Genomic DNA, 19,068 nt, shown 5'->3' with positions numbered 1-19,068 from the left:
CCGACACCTCCAAGCTAGCAAGACACCAGCAACCTCAGATTAGAGGCTGGGTGACCACTTAGGTGATGCCCTATGCTGAGAGCAGTTATCTCTGCAGAAAGGGAGGATATGTTAGCTCAGACTTAATGCCATGCCACACACATTCCTATCACTCCCAGACAAATGAAAGCGTGCTTGAATATGAGGGGAACTTGAATATCCCTGCAAAGAGGTTGCATCCATACCCTTTGTCTACTTCCTAGTGGGACTGCTGCTCACATCACAAAATGTCCACCATGGATAGCACTTTAACAGAGTCTTTATCAGTACTCTGAGAATTGAATAGGCTATTTGGAAAAGGCAATTATAATGTACCACCACTTCATTTGAACAGTGCATTTTGAAAGGAAAAAAAAAGCCCCACACAACAAAACACCTCTTATGTTATTGCCTTTCTGTCTGTGGGAAGTAAAAGGAAGCTGGTTTTCTATCTTGAGTTCTTTGGTGATGGTATGCTTCAGCATCCAGTACTGCCATCCTTCTTGTTGTATACGTATGGATGTTCACTATGGGAAACAGTGCAATATTTTTGATTGCAGGCTTCTATAGGACATCTCCTTTATAGCCTAGGTAATGTGATGTTATTTTACACAGTCTAGTTGACATAAGGATGTAGATTAAAATGCAGGTCAGAAGTTCTAACCAGACTTGGCAGGCAGGAAAGGATATTGGTTCGACTGAGTAATTACCCATAGGAAGTGGTGATGCTGACACTACTTTTAATTTTTTGAGTGCTGCTAAAGATGTTTATCTTCACTCTGAAAGCTTTAGTCTTTTATGGTTTGAATGCTGGCTGTGAAAAGCTGTCACTTTTCTCTCTGCTCTATCCAGCAGTAGTGCTCCTCAAAATAGTAAAAAGATTTTTTAATCTGAAAACAGAAGGAAAATATACTCTTACTTCTGAGACTTTTTGTGAAACTCATTTAATCAGAGATATACTGTCCTGAATTTGAATGAATATTGGGAGAATGTTGCTTGGGTAAATACCATGTATTTTGTTATGGAATAGAGATTTAATTGCTGTTTTTGTTTTGTTGTTTTTTTTGTCTCCTCCACATAGAATTTTGCTAGAACATAGTTTTAGAGTCTGTAAAATAATATCTGAATCTTTTATGATTTTTTTTTTTCTTACATAATTTAAACTGAGGATTCCTTATTTAAGAAAGCCTAAAATGAATTTCAGAGCTCATGTTATGTAAGCCAGTTAGTTACATCAAGCAGAAAAACTGAACACTGCCTTTGGGAGAGAGGGATGGGGGGGGGAACAAACGCTTGAAAGCAGAGTCCAGAGAACGGAGGACAGTTTAGGGACCAGGTTCTATACAAACCACGCCACAGAGAGGTTGGCAAAAGGCATCGGATACACGTGGAGTACCAGTCAACCTCAAAGGTTCTTTGGGATCAATTTTGGATGATTATGTACATATGTTCAGTCTGGGAATAATACTTAATGTTTTCATATGATTTTGTCTTCCAGAATGATTGAAGATTGTGGGAAAAGAGGAAATACCATGGCAGAAAGAAGGCAGCTGTTTGCAGAAATGCGTAAGTACTTCCTGGAAATGTTTTGCTGTGATAGACCAAGCCAGTTACTATGCAATGTCAGTAAAATTTATGCAGGCTTTCCACCTCAAATCTCCATTGCACAAATGAGCAACATGAGACCGAAACTGCATGAAAATGGGCTGATTTGGCCAAAGCAGGAAAGAGGAGTTTTCTACATCAGATTTTTTGATTGAATTATTTTAATCAGTAGTTTCTTAAGACAAAGATGATGGAATACATGGGTTGCAATGAAGAGAGATAAAGGTCTCCAAAAGCTACATCTTTCTTTGGAGGTATCTGTAGTGAGTTTACCCCAGCCAGCTGTCAAATTCCCACACACTTGCTTAATCCCTAACCAGCCCCAGCAGAATGGGAGAGAACATAGGGAGAGCAAAACCAAGCAAACTCATTGCTTGAGATAAAGACTTGACTAGGTTGCAGGAAAAGAGGGGAAAAATTACAACAGAAACCAAGAGCCGGTGGCTCTTCCCCTCTTCCCAAAAGCAGACTGACGCCCGGCTAGTCATGGAACAGTGTTTGCCTTGGAAGACAAAACTCCCCACCCCCCTCTTTCCCTACCCCAGTTTTGTTGCTGAGCATGATACTATGTGGTGTGGACTAAACTTCTGGCCAGGTGGGGCCATCTGTCCTTGCAATGTCTCCTCCCAGCCCCCTGCCCATCCCCAGACAACTCTGGGAGGGGACAGAGTAGGAAACAAAAAAGCCTGAGTGCTGTGCAAGCACTCTGCAGCAACAGCTGAAGCAGCGGTGTGTTATCAACACTTTTTTAGCCACAGATCTAAAACACAGCATCATGCAGACTGCTGTAGAGAAAGTTAACTGCATCTCAGCCAGACACACTACAGGGACTCATGTGCTTCATACCCCACTTCAGTGTAATTTTTATAGTCCCTAAGGAAGTTCTGTGCTCCCTGCACGATAGTGTGTCAGGGATGTACCATACCAATAACATTCCTGCACTTCTGACAGTCATCTCTAATTTCTCTTTCAACCAATTAGCTGTTTCTCCAGGAAATTCTGTTACATGTCAAGTTTGAGGCTGTCACCCTGTTACTAGATTTACCCGAGTTTTGTGTGTAATTATTAAGCTTCCTGTTGTTTGTCCCCTGCCACGTAGCAAACAATGACAGAGCATCTCCCTGATCTTTGGTGGGAGCCTAAGATGGGCATTAATGGGACTGGAGTTACTGTGCATAATGAAAGGCCAAGTGTGTGCTGGTGAATTCAGTGTACTCAGGACTGTTCCTGGCTGTTCAGGACAGCCCTACATCTGATCTCTCCAAATGACTTCCCACTCAGATGGCCTATCAAGAAGTGTCTTGGCCCATTCCACAGTGTCCACTAGCTCTGTTGTGTCCTGTAATTGTTTTAGTATCACATGGCGCTTGCTGTTGTAACTCATGAATATTTCTCACTGATCTTTTCTCTCTGGTGCCCAGTGACAGCACCTGAGGAAATGGAATGAAGCTGTGTCATGGGAGGAATAGGTTAGATATTAGAAAAAGGTTCTTCACCCAGAGGGTGGTTGGGCACTGGAACAGGCTCCCCAGGGAAGTGGTCACAGCACCAAGCCTGAGAGAGCTGAAAAAGCATTTGGACAATGTTGTTGGGCACATGGTGTGATTTTTGGGAGTATCCTATGCAGAGCCAAGAGTTGGACTCAGTGATTCTTATGGGTCCCTTCCAACTCAGGATATATTGTGATTCAGTTGTGTCTTGTGTACATCATCTTGGACCTGTGGATGGAGGTGGTGTACTTTGGCCAGAATCAGAAAATATATTCACCCATTATCAAAACATACTGTAGTTTTAATTAGAATTACAGAGGGGCCTTGATTTTTTTATCAGCTAAAGTCAGTGGCATAGGTACCATTACATTCAATTAGTTTGAAACACTCCTAAAATATTTAGGACTTTGCTGTGAGGGTTTATGGTTTGTTAACACAGTTTTGAAGGCTGTTTTGATGTCAGATTGTTTTGGAAGAGTTAAGGAGGTGTTGGGAAAACCAACAGTTGGAGGCAGAGGAGGGACTATTTTCCCATAGTGTATACCAGTAGTTATAGTCTACTATATTCTTCTTTCACATTTTAGTATTTTGGCATATTTACTTCAGTTGGATTTATCTCACATGTTCCCTTTTCTGTTTGCCTGCCTCTGTTCCTCCACCTACTACATAAGTACACAGAGAACTGGATGCTCCAACTAGGTAAAAGGAGGGGAAAATATTAAGCCTTTGTGGAAAAACTAAATGTATTTTAGCCTGTAAATGTATATTTAGTACTTTGCATTATGAGAGCCCCTCAGATACCTCTGTGTGTGGAAGTTGTGCTTCACTGAAATGGAAGTTCATCCTGGCATCGCATTCAGCTGCCCCTGGCTGTGTGCAAGCCCACACGTCTAACAAAAACCATGTGCTCCTGACACCCTACATATTGTGGGCCATGTGAAGCTTCTTAACATTCTGATAGGCATAATCCTTTGGTAATAGGTAAACTCCACGACCTACCAATATCAGAGGAAGAAAATTCGTGATATAAAGGCTTTTGCCAGTGGTTTCGGTTCTTGGGACCTACATCTGCAAGTCTGTGATTAAAATTCCACAATAATTTTAAAAGTGGGTCATGTTCCAGACTACACAAGATAGCAAAGAGGACAAAAAAAAAAATTAACTTTTCAAGCCTTTTTAAGTGGGATGTTTGTCCTGAAGGAGGAATAGAAGGATTTGATTCTGACTTTAAATTTGGACCACTGTGATTTTCCCTGTATTTTGAGAGGTCCAGTTCAACCTTTTTTGTTTCCTTTCCTTCAGAAGAGGCATCCTTCTAGTTCCAAATTACAAACTTCTGTGAATTAATATCATCATTGTTATCACCTTCCATAGAGTCCTGTGGTTAAAACTTGTCTTATAACTCAAAATGCTCTATTGGACATCAAGCCGCTAAGTCCTAGTGTTACCATAGTCTGACCTGACATGCCCAGGTACATCCACACTGATGAAGAGTTCAAAATGTACATCATTGTTGGCACATATTATCCAGCAGGAAAACAGCAGCCAAAGTTCAGTGTGTCCCTTGTTACGTGACATGAGCATATTCAAAGGAGACAGAGTGAGTCACTTCCAGCAGACAGAAGGAAGGAGAGGCCACTGGCAATCAGGGAATTACAAGTTCACTGTCTTGTTTGCCATGCTCAGTCCTGCACATCTTTCCACTTGTTTTTTAGGACTCTCCATCATGTAAGTGATGGCACCTTTCTACAGAAGTTATTTGACAAATAGATCTCTGACTGTGGCAAAATGTGAATCATGACAAAATTAAATTATCTGTTCCAGAGTCTTACCAGCAACACCTACTCCCCAAATAATATTAAAATAATAACCATCCACTCTGTGTGCAAATAGTAAAAAAACATTGCCTACAAATTTGTTTATTTAGGATTATTACTGCAACTTCACAAATTCAACGAGCCAGAGTCTCACTTTGCTTTCACTCTTTAAATCTTGTTAAAAGGCTGAAGTTTTATAAAAGAGCACTGGAGTTTATTGGTAGCTTTCGCTAAAGTTAAGAGGGGAAAAGTTACATTTGTTTAGTTACATTCATTTTACTCATTTTTCCCGTTAAAAAGGAAAAGCTTAGTGTTGCGAGTTTTATCTTCCCTTTCACCTGTAAAGAAATTTTTCAAAAGCTGTCAGTGAGATACCAATGGAGAAGGAAATAACCTGTGTGATTTTAACAGTAGAGGATATGATGGAAAAAACTACAAAAATACTTCCTATACCTGATGTTAAGTAGTCAGAGGTAGTTTATCCCAGGAGCAGATGGTGTAACTGATAAAAGGAAGTAGCTGAGAGCCCTGGGAGAACAGAATGGGATAATTTGGTCAGGAAAAGAGCAGAATCTGGGGAGGGTAGAGAGTATCATTCTTATTTTCATTCCATAGGCCAGAGCACATTGGTAAAATTTGGGTCCGAAGGATGATATTGTTTAAGAAAGTGTGGGTGAACGATGCTGCCACAGGCAGAATGGAAGCTTCAGGCAAGATTTATCAGGGAAGGAAGCCCTCCAGTTGAGTCACAAGGTGCAGAAAGGACCCCACTCATTCTAGAAGAGAGTAGCCTGAGTAGAGCTCAATCCAATCCTAGTCCCAGACTTGGTAAAGAGTTTATTTCTTAAGGATTATATAGATGTAACTGATACTCTATATGACTTCATCATGCAAGATTTAGGATAGCAAACCAAATATATTTATAGGAATAAAATAAATATTTATTTAAATTAATGATAATGATAACAATTAAACTAAAATATTTTAATCAAAATTATTTACCAGATAGTAATTTATAACTAATTATATTGGGCACTATTTATTACATAAATTATTTCAAAAGTAGCTTAATAATTATTTAGTAGAGATTGGTGTTACTCACCCGTATCAACACTGTGGGCTAATCTCTTCCACTTGACCTCAAGGAATAACCCTGAGGGGCGTTCTCGCCCAACGGAGGAATTGCCACATACATAGGCAGAAGGAGTGTGTTAGAACTCCCTGCCATTAAAAAATGGAACTGAGCTTTTATAGTATAAAGTGATTGGCTGTCAGTCAAATGTTTCTAGGCTACCCGTGCCAGCTCAGCAACTTTAGATAAGTTATCAGTACTATCACTTGTTGCTTCCTTTGTCAGGAACTTTGTGTGCCACATCCTCACCAGTGCTGATTTCTGTCAGGCAGGACTGTTTTTCATGTCCCCAGAAGGTTTAGCTTTGGGATTGTGGAGTCAGGGTGGTCTCAGTATTCCTGAACACCTAAAGCAGCATGATCCACCTTCCCCACCCATCACTGATAACTTATGCAAATGGGAGAAAATTAGAGATGTTTTACCCCCAGTTAGACAGAGTATCCTGCTACAGATGCCGACGTGGCCATATGTTCAGCAGTTCAGCTGAGAAATCTTAAAGCATTTAGAACACTTGTATAGAAGCAGGTCTGTATTCCCTCCTCTTACATCCTGACTGTACCTTGTTTCAATCAGTTTGTTGGACGCTATGCCGGGGTTTGCCCCCACACTGGCCCCTGTGTACTGTCCTTGTTTATGAGGTAGCTGCCACTTAGTTTGCTCCCATCTCTTGGACAGCTGCTTTGGAAATTACCAGATCTTTACATTGCAACATCCGGGGGTGCTTTGTGTGGAGCGTAGAGCTGACCCTCAGAGGTCTCCACTGCAGAGAACATACAACCACAAAATGGAGAAAGGCCTCACACCCTTTGTCATTGCCCCCTTCTGCAGGTTGCCATAAGTCTTTAGGTTACAGTACAGTATGTTTTCTGATTCGGTTTGCTTGGCAGTACCTTGCTCTGGTGTGGCATGTCAGATAAAGATATTTGTTACGAGCTTTTTTTGCTAAATATTAAAATTCAACTGAGGTTTTTCTCTGCTGTTGGAGCCTGGCCAGTGTGTCTTTTAGCCTGCAGCTTGACCAGATTGTTCTTCAAAGTGACAGACACAGTGGGCTGACTATTCCTTGCCTTCCTTTATAAAATTCTTTTAACGCTGTAGCTCCTGACGTTCCCCTTGTTACTCCTCACTCCTCTCTACTCTCTCTGCAAAGGAGAGAGCCTTGAAAATTGTTAAACGGAGGCAGCTCGTGCGTCCTCTTTGTTCTCTGGCTTCCCTGCTAGCAAAGATACACACAGGTCATATTCCATACAAATGTCACTGTTATTCTCTTCCACTAGGGGCTCAGGATCTGGATCGCATCCGTTTGTCCACCTACCGAACAGCATGCAAGCTTAGATTTGTTCAGAAGAAATGCAACTGTAAGTATGCCAGCACTTCCTTCACCTGCCATTGTTACAAGCTTTCCACTGCACTCCCCAGCCTGTCCTTCTTACCACTGACAAACCAGGACTGTGTGATCTGGCATTCCAAAGAACACTAATCAGACTGCCTGGGCAGACATCAAATATTAACCTGTTTTTATAATCAACTTGCCTCAAATATGCCAGTGATTCAGTCACAGAAGGGTGGGTCAGGATACAGGCCACAACTTTGATTAATAAGTCTGTTAACTACATTTTCCAGTGTTTTTGTGTGAAATGGCATTTGTGAGTTTTCAGCAGGGCCCTGCAAATTAAATGCTTTTATAGCAGCTCTGTGAGAAAAAATGCTGCTTCCAGCCCTCTTCTATTTAGGGTGCAGCAAAGTGCAATGTCTGTCAGACATTTCCAGGAGGCCACCTAGATGCAGCTCTTCTGAGAGAGTGAACCTGCTTGTAGTCTCTGTGTATCTGTCTTACTCCCTCTAGGTTTTACTGGGAAATTTCCCACTTGATTAGTGACATTTTTTAACTTCTCTTCTGAGATTTAGTCTTTTTCCCTTTATGGCTGCATTTTCTATTAGCACAGTCCTGTGCTGTGAGCTTTAAAGGGGAAATACATATAAAATCTGTAATGAAGTACATCCTTTCTTCTCCATCCAAAATGGTATGCAGATACTTAGAAGAGCAGGTTGGGGTATATGTGCTGTACTAGATCTTTCCACACCAACTTAAAAAAGTAACCTAACCAAGGGCACTCTTCTTAGCAATAGCAGTAGGGAGAGAACCAACACAGAGAAAACAAGTGAGTTTTAGTCCTCCCATATAGACTAGAATGACAACCTGGCTATGCTACATACAGTGGTAAGTGTTTTAAAAAATGCTCACTATAGATTGAAATTTACTGCCCTGTTAAGTCCCTAGTTTTGGGTTTACATCTGTCTGTGTTACAGAAATGTTTAGCTAATGCTGTCCAAACATACTGGAGAGGCCAGGTTGTGATGGAATTTTGGACTGTATTTACTGTGCTATTAGCCACAGAACTGATAGTTTAATCACTTTTGTAGCACACTTCTAGTATTTTTAATATGTCCCTAGCTGAAGTATGAATTGAAGGTTTGGTATCACATTATAAGCAGTCTGCCAGACACAAAACCCAGGGGAGTTTAGTACCTGCCCAGCAGCTGGCTTCTCCCATTCAGGAGCAAATGTGTTGAAAGATGCTATTATGTTGTATTCAGTTGTTTATTTTTTTAAAATCTTATGTTTAGGAGGATGACATTTTCAGTTCATTTTCATGGTAGCAAAATACAGTAGTCTGAGGTGACAAAAGTATCCAATTAAATGGACAGTGATAGCAAAGTATGTACTCAACTGCATGCAAAGCAAATGAAAAAAACCTAAAGGCTAACAATAGCCTCATTGCTGGGAGTGTCTGTCTGGCTGAAAATATACTGGTTGTTAATTTTAATTTTGTGCCTCTGATTTATCAGCTGAGATCTGCTTTTGTGGAACTGTTGGTTCTCTTCATAGAGAATTAGTGCAGATGCTGTGCAGTTTGCCAGCTTGTGCCAAATCACTCATGGACAGGACTTAGCTTCTGGTCTCCATTGATAACCTAGGAGGAGTAATTTGCTGGTCATGTTTAAAGACTGATACTGTATCAATATCTTTTTAAGGAAAAAAAAATAAAAGGAGAAACTTAAAATGTCATCATACGTATTGGGTTCTGTGCAACTAAAGGAATGATGCCTGCTGCTCTGGAATAGGCTGGTTTGTGTGTCTTTTCACCATCAAGTACAGTTTTCTTCCGTTGTTTTGAGTAGACTGCTGCTCTCCCAGACGGGCTTCTCTTATCAATGGGAGAAGAAGTTATTCGTTCACCTGACAGGTATTCAAGCAATGACTGTCCAAAAAAGAGCTGCTAAACATAGAGCTGCTAAATGGAGCACTGCCCTTGAAAGGGTTAATATCAGACCTCTTGCTCATGTCAGCTACTGCTTTGGATTGGGTTTTTCTTTTTCCCCCTACAGAAAGTCATTATGCACCACCCAACTGTAATTAGACAAAAAAAGAAAAAGGGGTCATGGGGAAAAAAACCTTTCTGCTGCATCCGAGCTGCTTTGTTTAGGGTAGAATATAACAAGAAAAAGCTCAAAGACAGTTCTGCTCCACTCCCAGTGCATAGCACCTCCTGTCACTCAAACCATCCTTGTCTTTCAGCTGTGCTCTCCTACCCTGCCCTGGCACACTGGCCCAGACTTACTAGGGGAAAATTGCTTGGAAAGACTATATTTGAGGGGTTCTTTAAAGAGCTATTTTAATAAATTGCAGAGAGCTGCTCTTGGCTACAGGCTGAAGGTGTATGAGGATGGAAGCAGAGAGCTGCTTTGAGTGCCAGAAGTGTTTGTTCCAAGAAAAGCAGAGCAGAGGCTTTATTAGCACCATCTTTTTTACCCGGAGGTGCCCATTAGCATAGGCAGTCATGAGATATCGTTTAACAGGCAGCTACACTTATCACACATAGTGCACTGTTTGTTTTCTGCTGCCTTTAATGCAGACACAGACACAGGTTCATCTCCCGGCCTCGCTTTGTGAATTCATCTCTCAGTACAAAAGCAGTTTTTTTGCTGAAACCTTCAGCAGCAGACTGGGTTTTACTGTCAAAGCAGGCAATGTGCAATAGGCAAAAATCATATTTTGAGAGCCATTCTTTCTTGCAGAGTTTCTCCTGAAACTAGTTAAATTATCCGGGCAAAAATTACAGAGGATATGACAGTTTACCACCTTTTACCAGAATATCACTACATATGTTGCACCTTGAGTATTACCACTGCATATCAAATAATTTTCTCTGTGAAATTATTTCATATTCATAAGATTTCTTTGCAGATATTTAGCCAACAGTCTTCAAAATTGCAAATATATGACTTTCTTACAATTCTATAGAACTCTGGGAAAATACTCTATGTGTGGAAAGTCTTTCTTTTATAAAAATGTCTCTAAGCATTTTAAAGTGACAGTTTAAATACAATCATCAGAGTGTGAAAAATCATTATCAGTCATTGCAATTATTTGTCAAACAGGATGGAATATAATCCAGTCCAGCCTTGTTCTTCAGAAAAACAAGAAATTCTTCTTAAGGACTCATAACAAAAGTAGATAAATTTGAAAAATCTATGATGCTATCTTTCAAAGAAAAATTCCTGCAATTTTAAGCGTTCCTCTTTACCTAAGTTAACACTGTAAATAAATAATAATAACATTTACAAATTATTGTTGCCACACCTCTGAATCTGCTAAATGCCCAAATGTGGGATGCAATATGTGACAAAAATCCCAAAAGCAGGAGACATGCAAAATTCTGAATGCCAAAACCCTAAAAGCTGGGAAACCTTGTTAATTCACAATGAATATAAACTGATTTTATGCTTCTTATTTCTGCTGACAATTTCTAAAATTGGAAATAATGAAAAGAGAAACTCTGTAGGTAAATGTAGGTACTTTTGATGATGTGCTGGGTATAGAAAGAGATAATTGCAGACTACTTGCTGATTGCTTTGCAGAATTCCTGTAGCAGTAGACCTGTTGCAATAGCAATAGTCTTCGCTTAGTTATAAATATCAGCACAAGAGATAGATGCCTTTTCCGGGAAAAAAAAAAAGAGAAAAAAGTCAAATAAATACTAAAGTCTTGAGAAGGTATTAAGATTTGGGCATGAATAATTCCAAATGAATGCAAAGAGCTGCAGACAGATTGACCTTGGGGAACACATTGCTGGTGATTATGTCATCTTGAAATCCCAGAATGTAAAGCCAGGAGTGAGAGAGCTGACTGTGTTCACTTTACTGGTGGATAGTGTTGGATATAGTGTTGGATATAGTGTTGGAAATAGCAGCATCCTAATCATTTGAGGTTAAATTTCATTATTTGGAGTAATAAAAGCAACTAGGAAGCAAGTACAGAAGCCTGATCAGACATGCTACGTGTTTATTCCAGTCTGTACTGTATGAAAAATACCAAGTGGGAATAGCTGACTTTATCATATAGATTTTCTGTATGTGTTTTAAAGGTGGTGCTAGATAGTGCACACTGCAAGAATCAAGGAGGAAGGTAGAAAAATTACCCTGAGCAAAATTACGTGAGCACCATGAGGTCTGAAACAGTCAGAACTTGAAAACTCTATGAACCAATGTTGCTCTCACCAAGTCAAACAGGAGAGTATTGTCCTTTACTTCATTGCCAGTGCATCAGAGCAGGTTTTGGAGCACCTGAGTACATTCTCAGCAAACATAACTCCTGCTCAGCACCCCTTACTGCCAGGAAAAGGCCATCTTGGCAAGGTTTATTTGCTGCTGTTCATCCATGGCATCCAGGCACAGAAACATGTTAGGCTTTCCTAAAATAAGGATGAAAGACCAATGACAGCAGTTAGACCTATCACTCAACATTCACCAGTAGCTGGAGCCACCAAACCCCAGAGTTTATAATTATCCCCACTGATCATTGTGCAGTTGATTTATTTTAATTCTTCTTTCTCAGTGAATTTATTAACATGCTGAGATGAAATACTGTGTTCACATGCAAATTCCCTCTGGGGTATGGTGACAACCAGGAGTAGGACATATCAACATATCATAATCAAAACCATTATACAGTTAAATATCACTCACTAATACAGAACTGTATGGCTGGAAAACTACTGCTGTCCTTGGTGAACTATCGTAAATGTGTTGTGAAATCATTCTGTGACTGTGGCTGCAAAAGCAGATTTTGCTGATTTCCCTAGATCAGAATAAATCATTGACAGTTGAAAGCGTGAATCAAAAGCTGTGCTGGTGATGGTAACATGTGGCTTAATTAATGCAGACAAAAAGGGAGCTTGTTTTTCTGGCAGTTTAATCTCAACACCTCAGGGTGTTGGTGTCTTTGTTTCTCCCTTTAAATGTTGTTCAATGTAGTGATTTTTTTTTTTTTTTTTTATTATTTTGGACATGACTGTGATGGAAACCTTATGTATGTCCAAGGCAGTCTCCTCCACCTCCACCTGCTCTTTATTCTACTTCCTCTGGGCTTGTGTAGTCACAGCTGAGGCATGTAGGCATGTCAGCTTAATCTCCATACATGCTTTTGGGTGCTTGCCTGATCTGATCTGCCTTTTTACATTTGTTTTAAGTTAGGATTTAATTTCTCCTCTGCTTAAATGTAATAATTTCCTAGTGAAAATGAATGACAGTTATTGTAAATACATTATTTTTAGATGCTTTTCTTAAAGCTCTTTTCTGTCTGTACTCTTAAACCTCCTGTAATGCTACAGCAAGCTGCTGAAAATGGGTTTGTCCCAGAAACTGACAATCTGGATATGAAATTAGGAGATCAACCTGTATGAGCTACTGACCCCCATCATCATGGCAAGCAATTTAAAAAAATTATTTGATTTAACCTAAATAAAATTGCTAGGGTTTGGGGTTTGACTCTATTTTTTCTATTCTGGGCTGACAAAATTCCATCCCATTCAACATAGCATTCAGTACAAAATGAAAAATCACAATATCTGGTACTTGCATTAAAAGGAAAGGATAGGCAAGTCTTGATTCCATACTAGAAATGGTACTGTGACCTTTGTGTTATCCAGTGGCTGAAGAAGTTAACAGGACATCCAGGTTATTCTTCTTCTGCATGAGAAAACCTATGCTGATCTTACATATCCAAAAGAGTTCCATAAACACAAAGCTAGAGGATATTCACAAGTGTTCCAGTCCTGTTGATGTTTAAGCATCAGATCTTTCATCTTTCTATGTTGATTGATTTAGGACCATGTAATTGCTTCTCTTTACTCAAGCGAGACATCTTGCCAGTGTAGTATAAAGACATTAGTCCTTTTACTCAGTGAGTATTGATTTTCTCAAATGTGGAATAGAGTGTACAACAAATGTGCAAAGGTGCAAGAATCCCATGAAGATCCCTGCTATGGCAGGAAGTATTCATTATCATTATCCTGCCTTTTACGTCCCAAGAACCCATGCAATTTTGCACTTGCCCTTCTCTTTCTTTTACTCAGGAAACTTACCATCAGAAACAGAGCCACCAAATTATGATGATTACAGAATTGTTTAGATTAAATAATTTAATCCTTCATCACTGTAGTTTCCATGGTTAGTTCTCTATTCTCATTGTTGGGTTTTATCCTGTTTTTCATTTCATCTTGGAAGCAGTAAAGCTTCCAAGCAAGATAGTTTCAGGCTGGGTCACAGAGCAATCAGACTGAATGACAAGCAGTGTTGCGTACTTGAGAAGTGCAAAAGGTCTGCTTGGCTGCAATTTGAAGCAATCTGCCTCTTGAATTTGTGATCATGGGATTCTCATATTCTTCTAAACCCTGAGTGATCAGTCCTTTATGAGAATTGCTTAAATTTCTATAATTTGGAATGAAAATCACCATTTTGCATTCTTATTTTTTTTCTCCATTGTTGACCACCTTGGATATTGTATGATCTGATTATTATTATTACATAAAGGTAGAGGCTGGAAATATTAATTGTGTTCTTTGTTTTCTATTTTAATGAAAGCCGAGTCTTACAAGTTCCCTTAGAGTAAATGACATTATTCACATGGCTCCAAGAGATATAGCTTTAAAAAAAAGCCACTCTGTATTACAAGAGTCATGATACCATTGTGTAAGTTACTAATTCTGGTATCCTGCAGTATTTGAAGAATGGAAAGAGAAATGAGTTAATGATTTTAAAAACTTTTTTGTTCCTTTGTCTTCACCAACGACTTAGAGACTAAATGCTTCTGGAATTGCTACTACTGTTCCATATGGGTTTCCAGGCAACTATGGAAAAAGAATGCATATATTATACATTCTGCATTATGCATCAATTATTTAATCAAAAGTTCAAAAGGGCTTGATTTAGCATATTCCCCACAGACAAATCCTTAGTCTGTAAGTGTTCGTTCAGAGCACAATATCCTGAAAATAGGTTCAGATTTTCTTTCCCTTTCAACTGTAAAAGTTTATTAATATGCTTGACAATCATAATAGCTGTTAGAGAGCTGGCATATAACCTGTATATTTGGCATGTTCATTGAGGGACTGCCGTTCAGCCTTTTCTTCAGTGTTAGCATGAAGTGTACTCTTGTTATATAAGAGGGCTGTGTTATCTCAGATGTCCCTGAGTATTTGCTCTTAAAGGCTGCCACTGCAAGTCTGTCTCAACCAAGACTGAGACACGAGCTATTAGTGGATATTTAGAATTAATTTTTATGTCAAAAGGAGTGAAACAAGGATATCTACCTTAAAACTTTTACATTTTCAGTTGCTTAGAGATTGATTTCTCAAACATACCCATGATCCCAAGTGGCTCTTGTTGAAAACAGGAGTTGCAGAAGGTTGTCAGCTAATATTATTTTGTCCTTTAAAGAGGAAAATGACTAATTTGGCTTTCTTTAAGTCAGAAGTTGACAGACACATGGCCTAGGTCACATCACAAGTATACCTTGCTGCCCTCTGCTACACAGGCGGCACAGCTCTGCCTGAATGCAGACAGCTTTTGTAACGGGATCATGGCTGAAAATCTCTTCTTACTGACTTCCTGAACTCTGTGAAGACTGCCATTCACTGTGCTATTTCTGATGGCTTTCCTGATGAACGTGTAAGGTTGGACAGTCTGTTCTGTTCCTTGCTTATGTCTCTGAACATCTGCTGCTGGTAATAGGCATCACTCACCTTTCTCTGGCACCCTTTGGCTTAGTTTCCCCAAGCCAGAAAGTTTTTGTACCCTATTTCACATTGGTCCTCTTAATAAATACTTCAAACAAAAGCAAAACAAAACAATACTACTGCTAATAATAATAATAATAATTATTATAATTATTTATATTGTTAGTGTTATTGTATTATCTTGGTAACCTTGTAGACAGTCTAAAAATTGCAAAATTTATGTAGACATACTGTTTAATTGAAACAAATACCTTGGTGATCATAGAATCACTGTGTCTTCTAATTCTTTCTGTGAGAGCTTTTTCTTTATTCAACCTTACGTTTTTCCCCTCAATCTGTAGCTGTGTTTTTAAGTCTCCATCACTATTTCCCTGTCCCTTCTTCAGCTTCATATCATTATCTGCGGCATTTGCTTTATCTCTAACTTCTCTGCAATCCTTATTCCCTTGTCTGCTCTCTTTTCTTGTTATTCTCTTGGTTCCAATCACCTTTTTTCAGGCAAACTCTCTCTTACAGTTGAGCCTTTGTTCCCTTTCCTTGGGCTGTTCTGATTGTCCTGTTTGGGTCTTTTACTGGGTCTGCCCTGATGTCACATGAGCACGTCTATAATGTGTCAGAGTGCATTAAGCAGTGTGAATTAATGCCTGTCACATAAGGGTCATTCTCTTGGGGTTTTTTCCATATGACATCCTGTTTATGTGGCAAAGGGGAAAAGAAGTAACAAGTCATCTTTGGAACAGTTATCAGTGAGTTTGGTGATTGTGGTCCTTTGTTCCTAAGGACCTTCAACTTGATGCCCTGTGTCTCCATTCTGGACTTGAACCAGTTATTCCTGAGGAGTTATATGTGAGCTCAGTCCATACATGCATGTTTTCTCTATAGACTGCAGGACAGTTTTTATGTACTTGCAGATTCCTGACAGGATAAGCTGGACTATTTTGCCCAATATGTGTGTTGTAGCATTACATTCACAGAATCCCAGAATTATTTAGGTTGGAAAAGACCTCCAAGATCATCAAGTCCACACTTTGACCCATCACCATTTTGTCAACTAGACCAAAGCACTTAGTATCATGTCCAGGCATTTCTTGAATACCCCCAGGGGTGGCGACTCCACCGACTAACTCCTGGGCAGCCAGTTCCAATGCTTAAAAACCCCTGCAGTAAATAAATTCCTCCTCATGTTTTGAGCTCCTCAATTTCATCTGCCAAGTTGGGAATTTTGCTGATCTTTTTTTACCCTGTCTTGGTTTTTAAGCCATCATTAAGTTAGTTCAGGAGAATGAGTAGGCACTACACAGTTTTCCTCCACCTTAACCACACAGTATGCACTATCTTCCTGCCTAAACAGTGGTCTCCATCACAACCTGACACAGAATGTCTGATCTGTCTCCAGCCGTTCTTAATTTCTCTCTCCAGTAACTTTTACAAATAAGCCCACTGTGGAGCCAGCCACAGCCAGTGGTGAAAGTTCTCAGCAATTATGGGATTCTTCAGGGTGAAGACAGCAAACAGCCCCCAGAAGGAAAGTCAGAATGTGGGACCTGATGTAATTTTATTATAGTCCTCTCCTCCTGTAATTCCCAAAGAGTGTTTTCTTGCATGCTCATTTGTTTTCAGTTACATCAAAAGTTTGTGTAACTCTAGTAATATAGATCAACTTCAGAACACCCAGAATATTCAGAGAAAAGCTTTGGCTTAGCCATTATATAATATTTTACTGCATCTAGTTTTATTTTCATTAAGTCTTAGTGGAAGATTTCATACTGCTAGTATCTGGTATGCTAGGACAAATTGTGAAAACAGAAGATGTTGGCTATAAAAATAATTTCCTGCCTTTATAAGTGTGAAGAGACTGCAATATAATGTCCTCAGTGGGTATTGTTATTAATACAGTTCTGGGTCTCTATGCAATGAACATTCAGCTTCCTGGCATTAGTGTTTGTGATACACAGTAGCTTTATAAAGGCCATTTTCCTTGTGCTGAATCAAGGCATTCCTAGGCTGAATTCAGACTGAGTTGTATCTGTGATAATATTTTTGGCTGCAGATGTTTTCTAGCAGGGTGTTTGGCCCTTTAACCGAGAAAAGTGTAGGCTAATTCCGCAGAAGTTCTCTGTCTGCTCAGGCTTCTCTTTGGTCCATGTGGATGGATAGATGGATGTCTCCTTTCTTGACAGGGAATAAATTGAAAGTAACTCGTTTGAACTCATTGACATCACTATGGCACAAAGGAAAGAATGAATCAGTTCTCTCAGTGTGTATTATTTAAGGAGGCTGAACTCAATTTCTGATAAATGAAGTTGACAGTAGTATCATACTGCATGTCTTGTAAAGGTCCTGATCTTCCCCAAGTTTAATTTTCCACAGTTCATTCATCTATATTTTGCCTTGAAACTCTTTATTTTGTCTTGGATTTGCAGAATATCTTTAAGAACTGTGTGTGTAAAAAAAAAGGATGACAGATAAGTGGCCATATACATCGAGACTCTTACTCCATCTAGGGGCCCTGACAACATCATTAAAGAGCTTCTGTCACACACAGGGAGAAGGATAGATGTGCGAAACTTCACCTAAATCTTATTTATCTGCTATTTCACATTCTGCAGTCGTGTTGCCTTTCTCAGTGTTGCTGATTGTTGAGCTATGTTTCTATCAGCTGGAGCTTTTCTCCTTGGCCTAGTCTTTATTTCCTCAAGAGATGTGAAATTTTAGAACACAGTATTTTAAGGGGAGACACTGCAGTTGCCTTCTGGTTTGGAGTCTGGTTACTGAGGGAATCAGCTGGGGAAGTGGAGCACCGACCCACTCTGGCAGAAGACATTGCTTTGAATGTGAGTAATGTCAGGAGAGAAAATCTGGAGAGATTGTGTGAACACAATGACAGAGTTTAGTCAAATATTCTGGATAGTTTCTCTGAATAAGAGGCTGCCTATTCAAATTAAAATGATACCCCAGAAAGGGATATTCCAGATACTAGGATCCATCTTTCCCTCTTTCCAAGCTGATTATAGCTCATATTCCAGAAGATTTTGGGGCAAATAAATTGCATTGTTTTCAAATGTAATACATTATTAAATACCTATGAAAGCTGAAACCTATGACAGTAATTAGCAACTTGATTACCAATCTCAGCTAAAGGTAAAGTAAGATAAGTCTGAACTGTCCTTATGACTTCAGGCATAAGATGCTTTTTCACCGAAGTCCTGTGTGTCACATGAATGTCCTGCTTCATAGCAGTGCTCTTGCTCTCAACAGCTGAAGCTGGTACTGGGATTTTGTCCTGGGAACCCTCTGGATAGAACCAAACTCTTCAGAAGAGAGAAGCATATGTTAATAGTCTTTAATATGTCTCTTCTGCTCTGGGGATGAAAAATGCAGTTGTGGTATCAGACTGTTTACCCAAGCATTAAGTTCAGCTTAAAATTTTCTCTAATTATTTTTAATAGATGGAAATGTTATGGGTCAAATTCAGTCCACATTACATAAGAAAATATTTAAATTAATAGAATGAGGATCAGGTTAAGAATTTGCATATATGTAAAATATCACGTATTTCATATTCAAGAAAGTGCACGATTCATCTTTCATTAGTATTCTGTACCTTGTATTGCTGTTTACAGTCTGGCCAACCCTAAATTATTTAAAAAATAATACTACAGAAAACTAAGCAACCATGGATCACACTCTGAAAAACAGGATATATGCCAAAGGGGGCTTTCATTTTCAAGCAGTTCTAAATATCTAATAGGTACTCATTCTTTTTCATTGACCTTTGTGATAGGACTTAAAGTTTGATAATGTAATCTCAACTTGTTTTCTATAGCTATTAGGTAAGAAACTGTTGTAAAGAATTGTTAAATCACATTTTGCCTTATTTATCACAAGCTATTTTTTAAAGGAAACAGCAGTTAATACGAGATTGG

At 39.2% G+C, this 19,068-nt stretch overlaps 1 protein-coding gene across 26 annotated transcripts in view; it reads left to right on the top strand.

Moving 5' to 3' along the window:
* DTNA (dystrobrevin alpha) overlaps positions 1–19,068 on the top strand; it is a 221,036-nt gene that overhangs the window by 123,684 nt on the left and 78,284 nt on the right. For 25 of the 26 annotated variants that reach the window (XM_088058801.1, XM_088058796.1, XM_088058810.1 and 22 more), the window contains 2 exons: positions 1,517–1,584; positions 7,340–7,420. In XM_088058801.1, the coding sequence (XP_087914927.1) occupies positions 1,518–1,584; positions 7,340–7,420 (148 nt within the window). In that variant the 5' untranslated portion in view covers position 1,517. Of the gene's footprint in view, positions 1–1,499; positions 1,585–7,339; positions 7,421–19,068 lie in introns of those variants that run through there. The other variant, XM_088058890.1, reaches the window with a different exon arrangement.

The sequence above is a fragment of the Pseudopodoces humilis genome, chromosome 1, assembly GCF_049639895.1.
Source record: "Pseudopodoces humilis isolate 2021_Gansu_Grassland_sample_001 chromosome 1, ASM4963989v1, whole genome shotgun sequence".
NCBI classification, from domain to species: domain Eukaryota; kingdom Metazoa; phylum Chordata; class Aves; order Passeriformes; family Paridae; genus Pseudopodoces; species Pseudopodoces humilis.
Note: the sequence above shows the minus strand (reverse complement) of the source record. Positions and strands in the feature narration are given on the sequence as shown.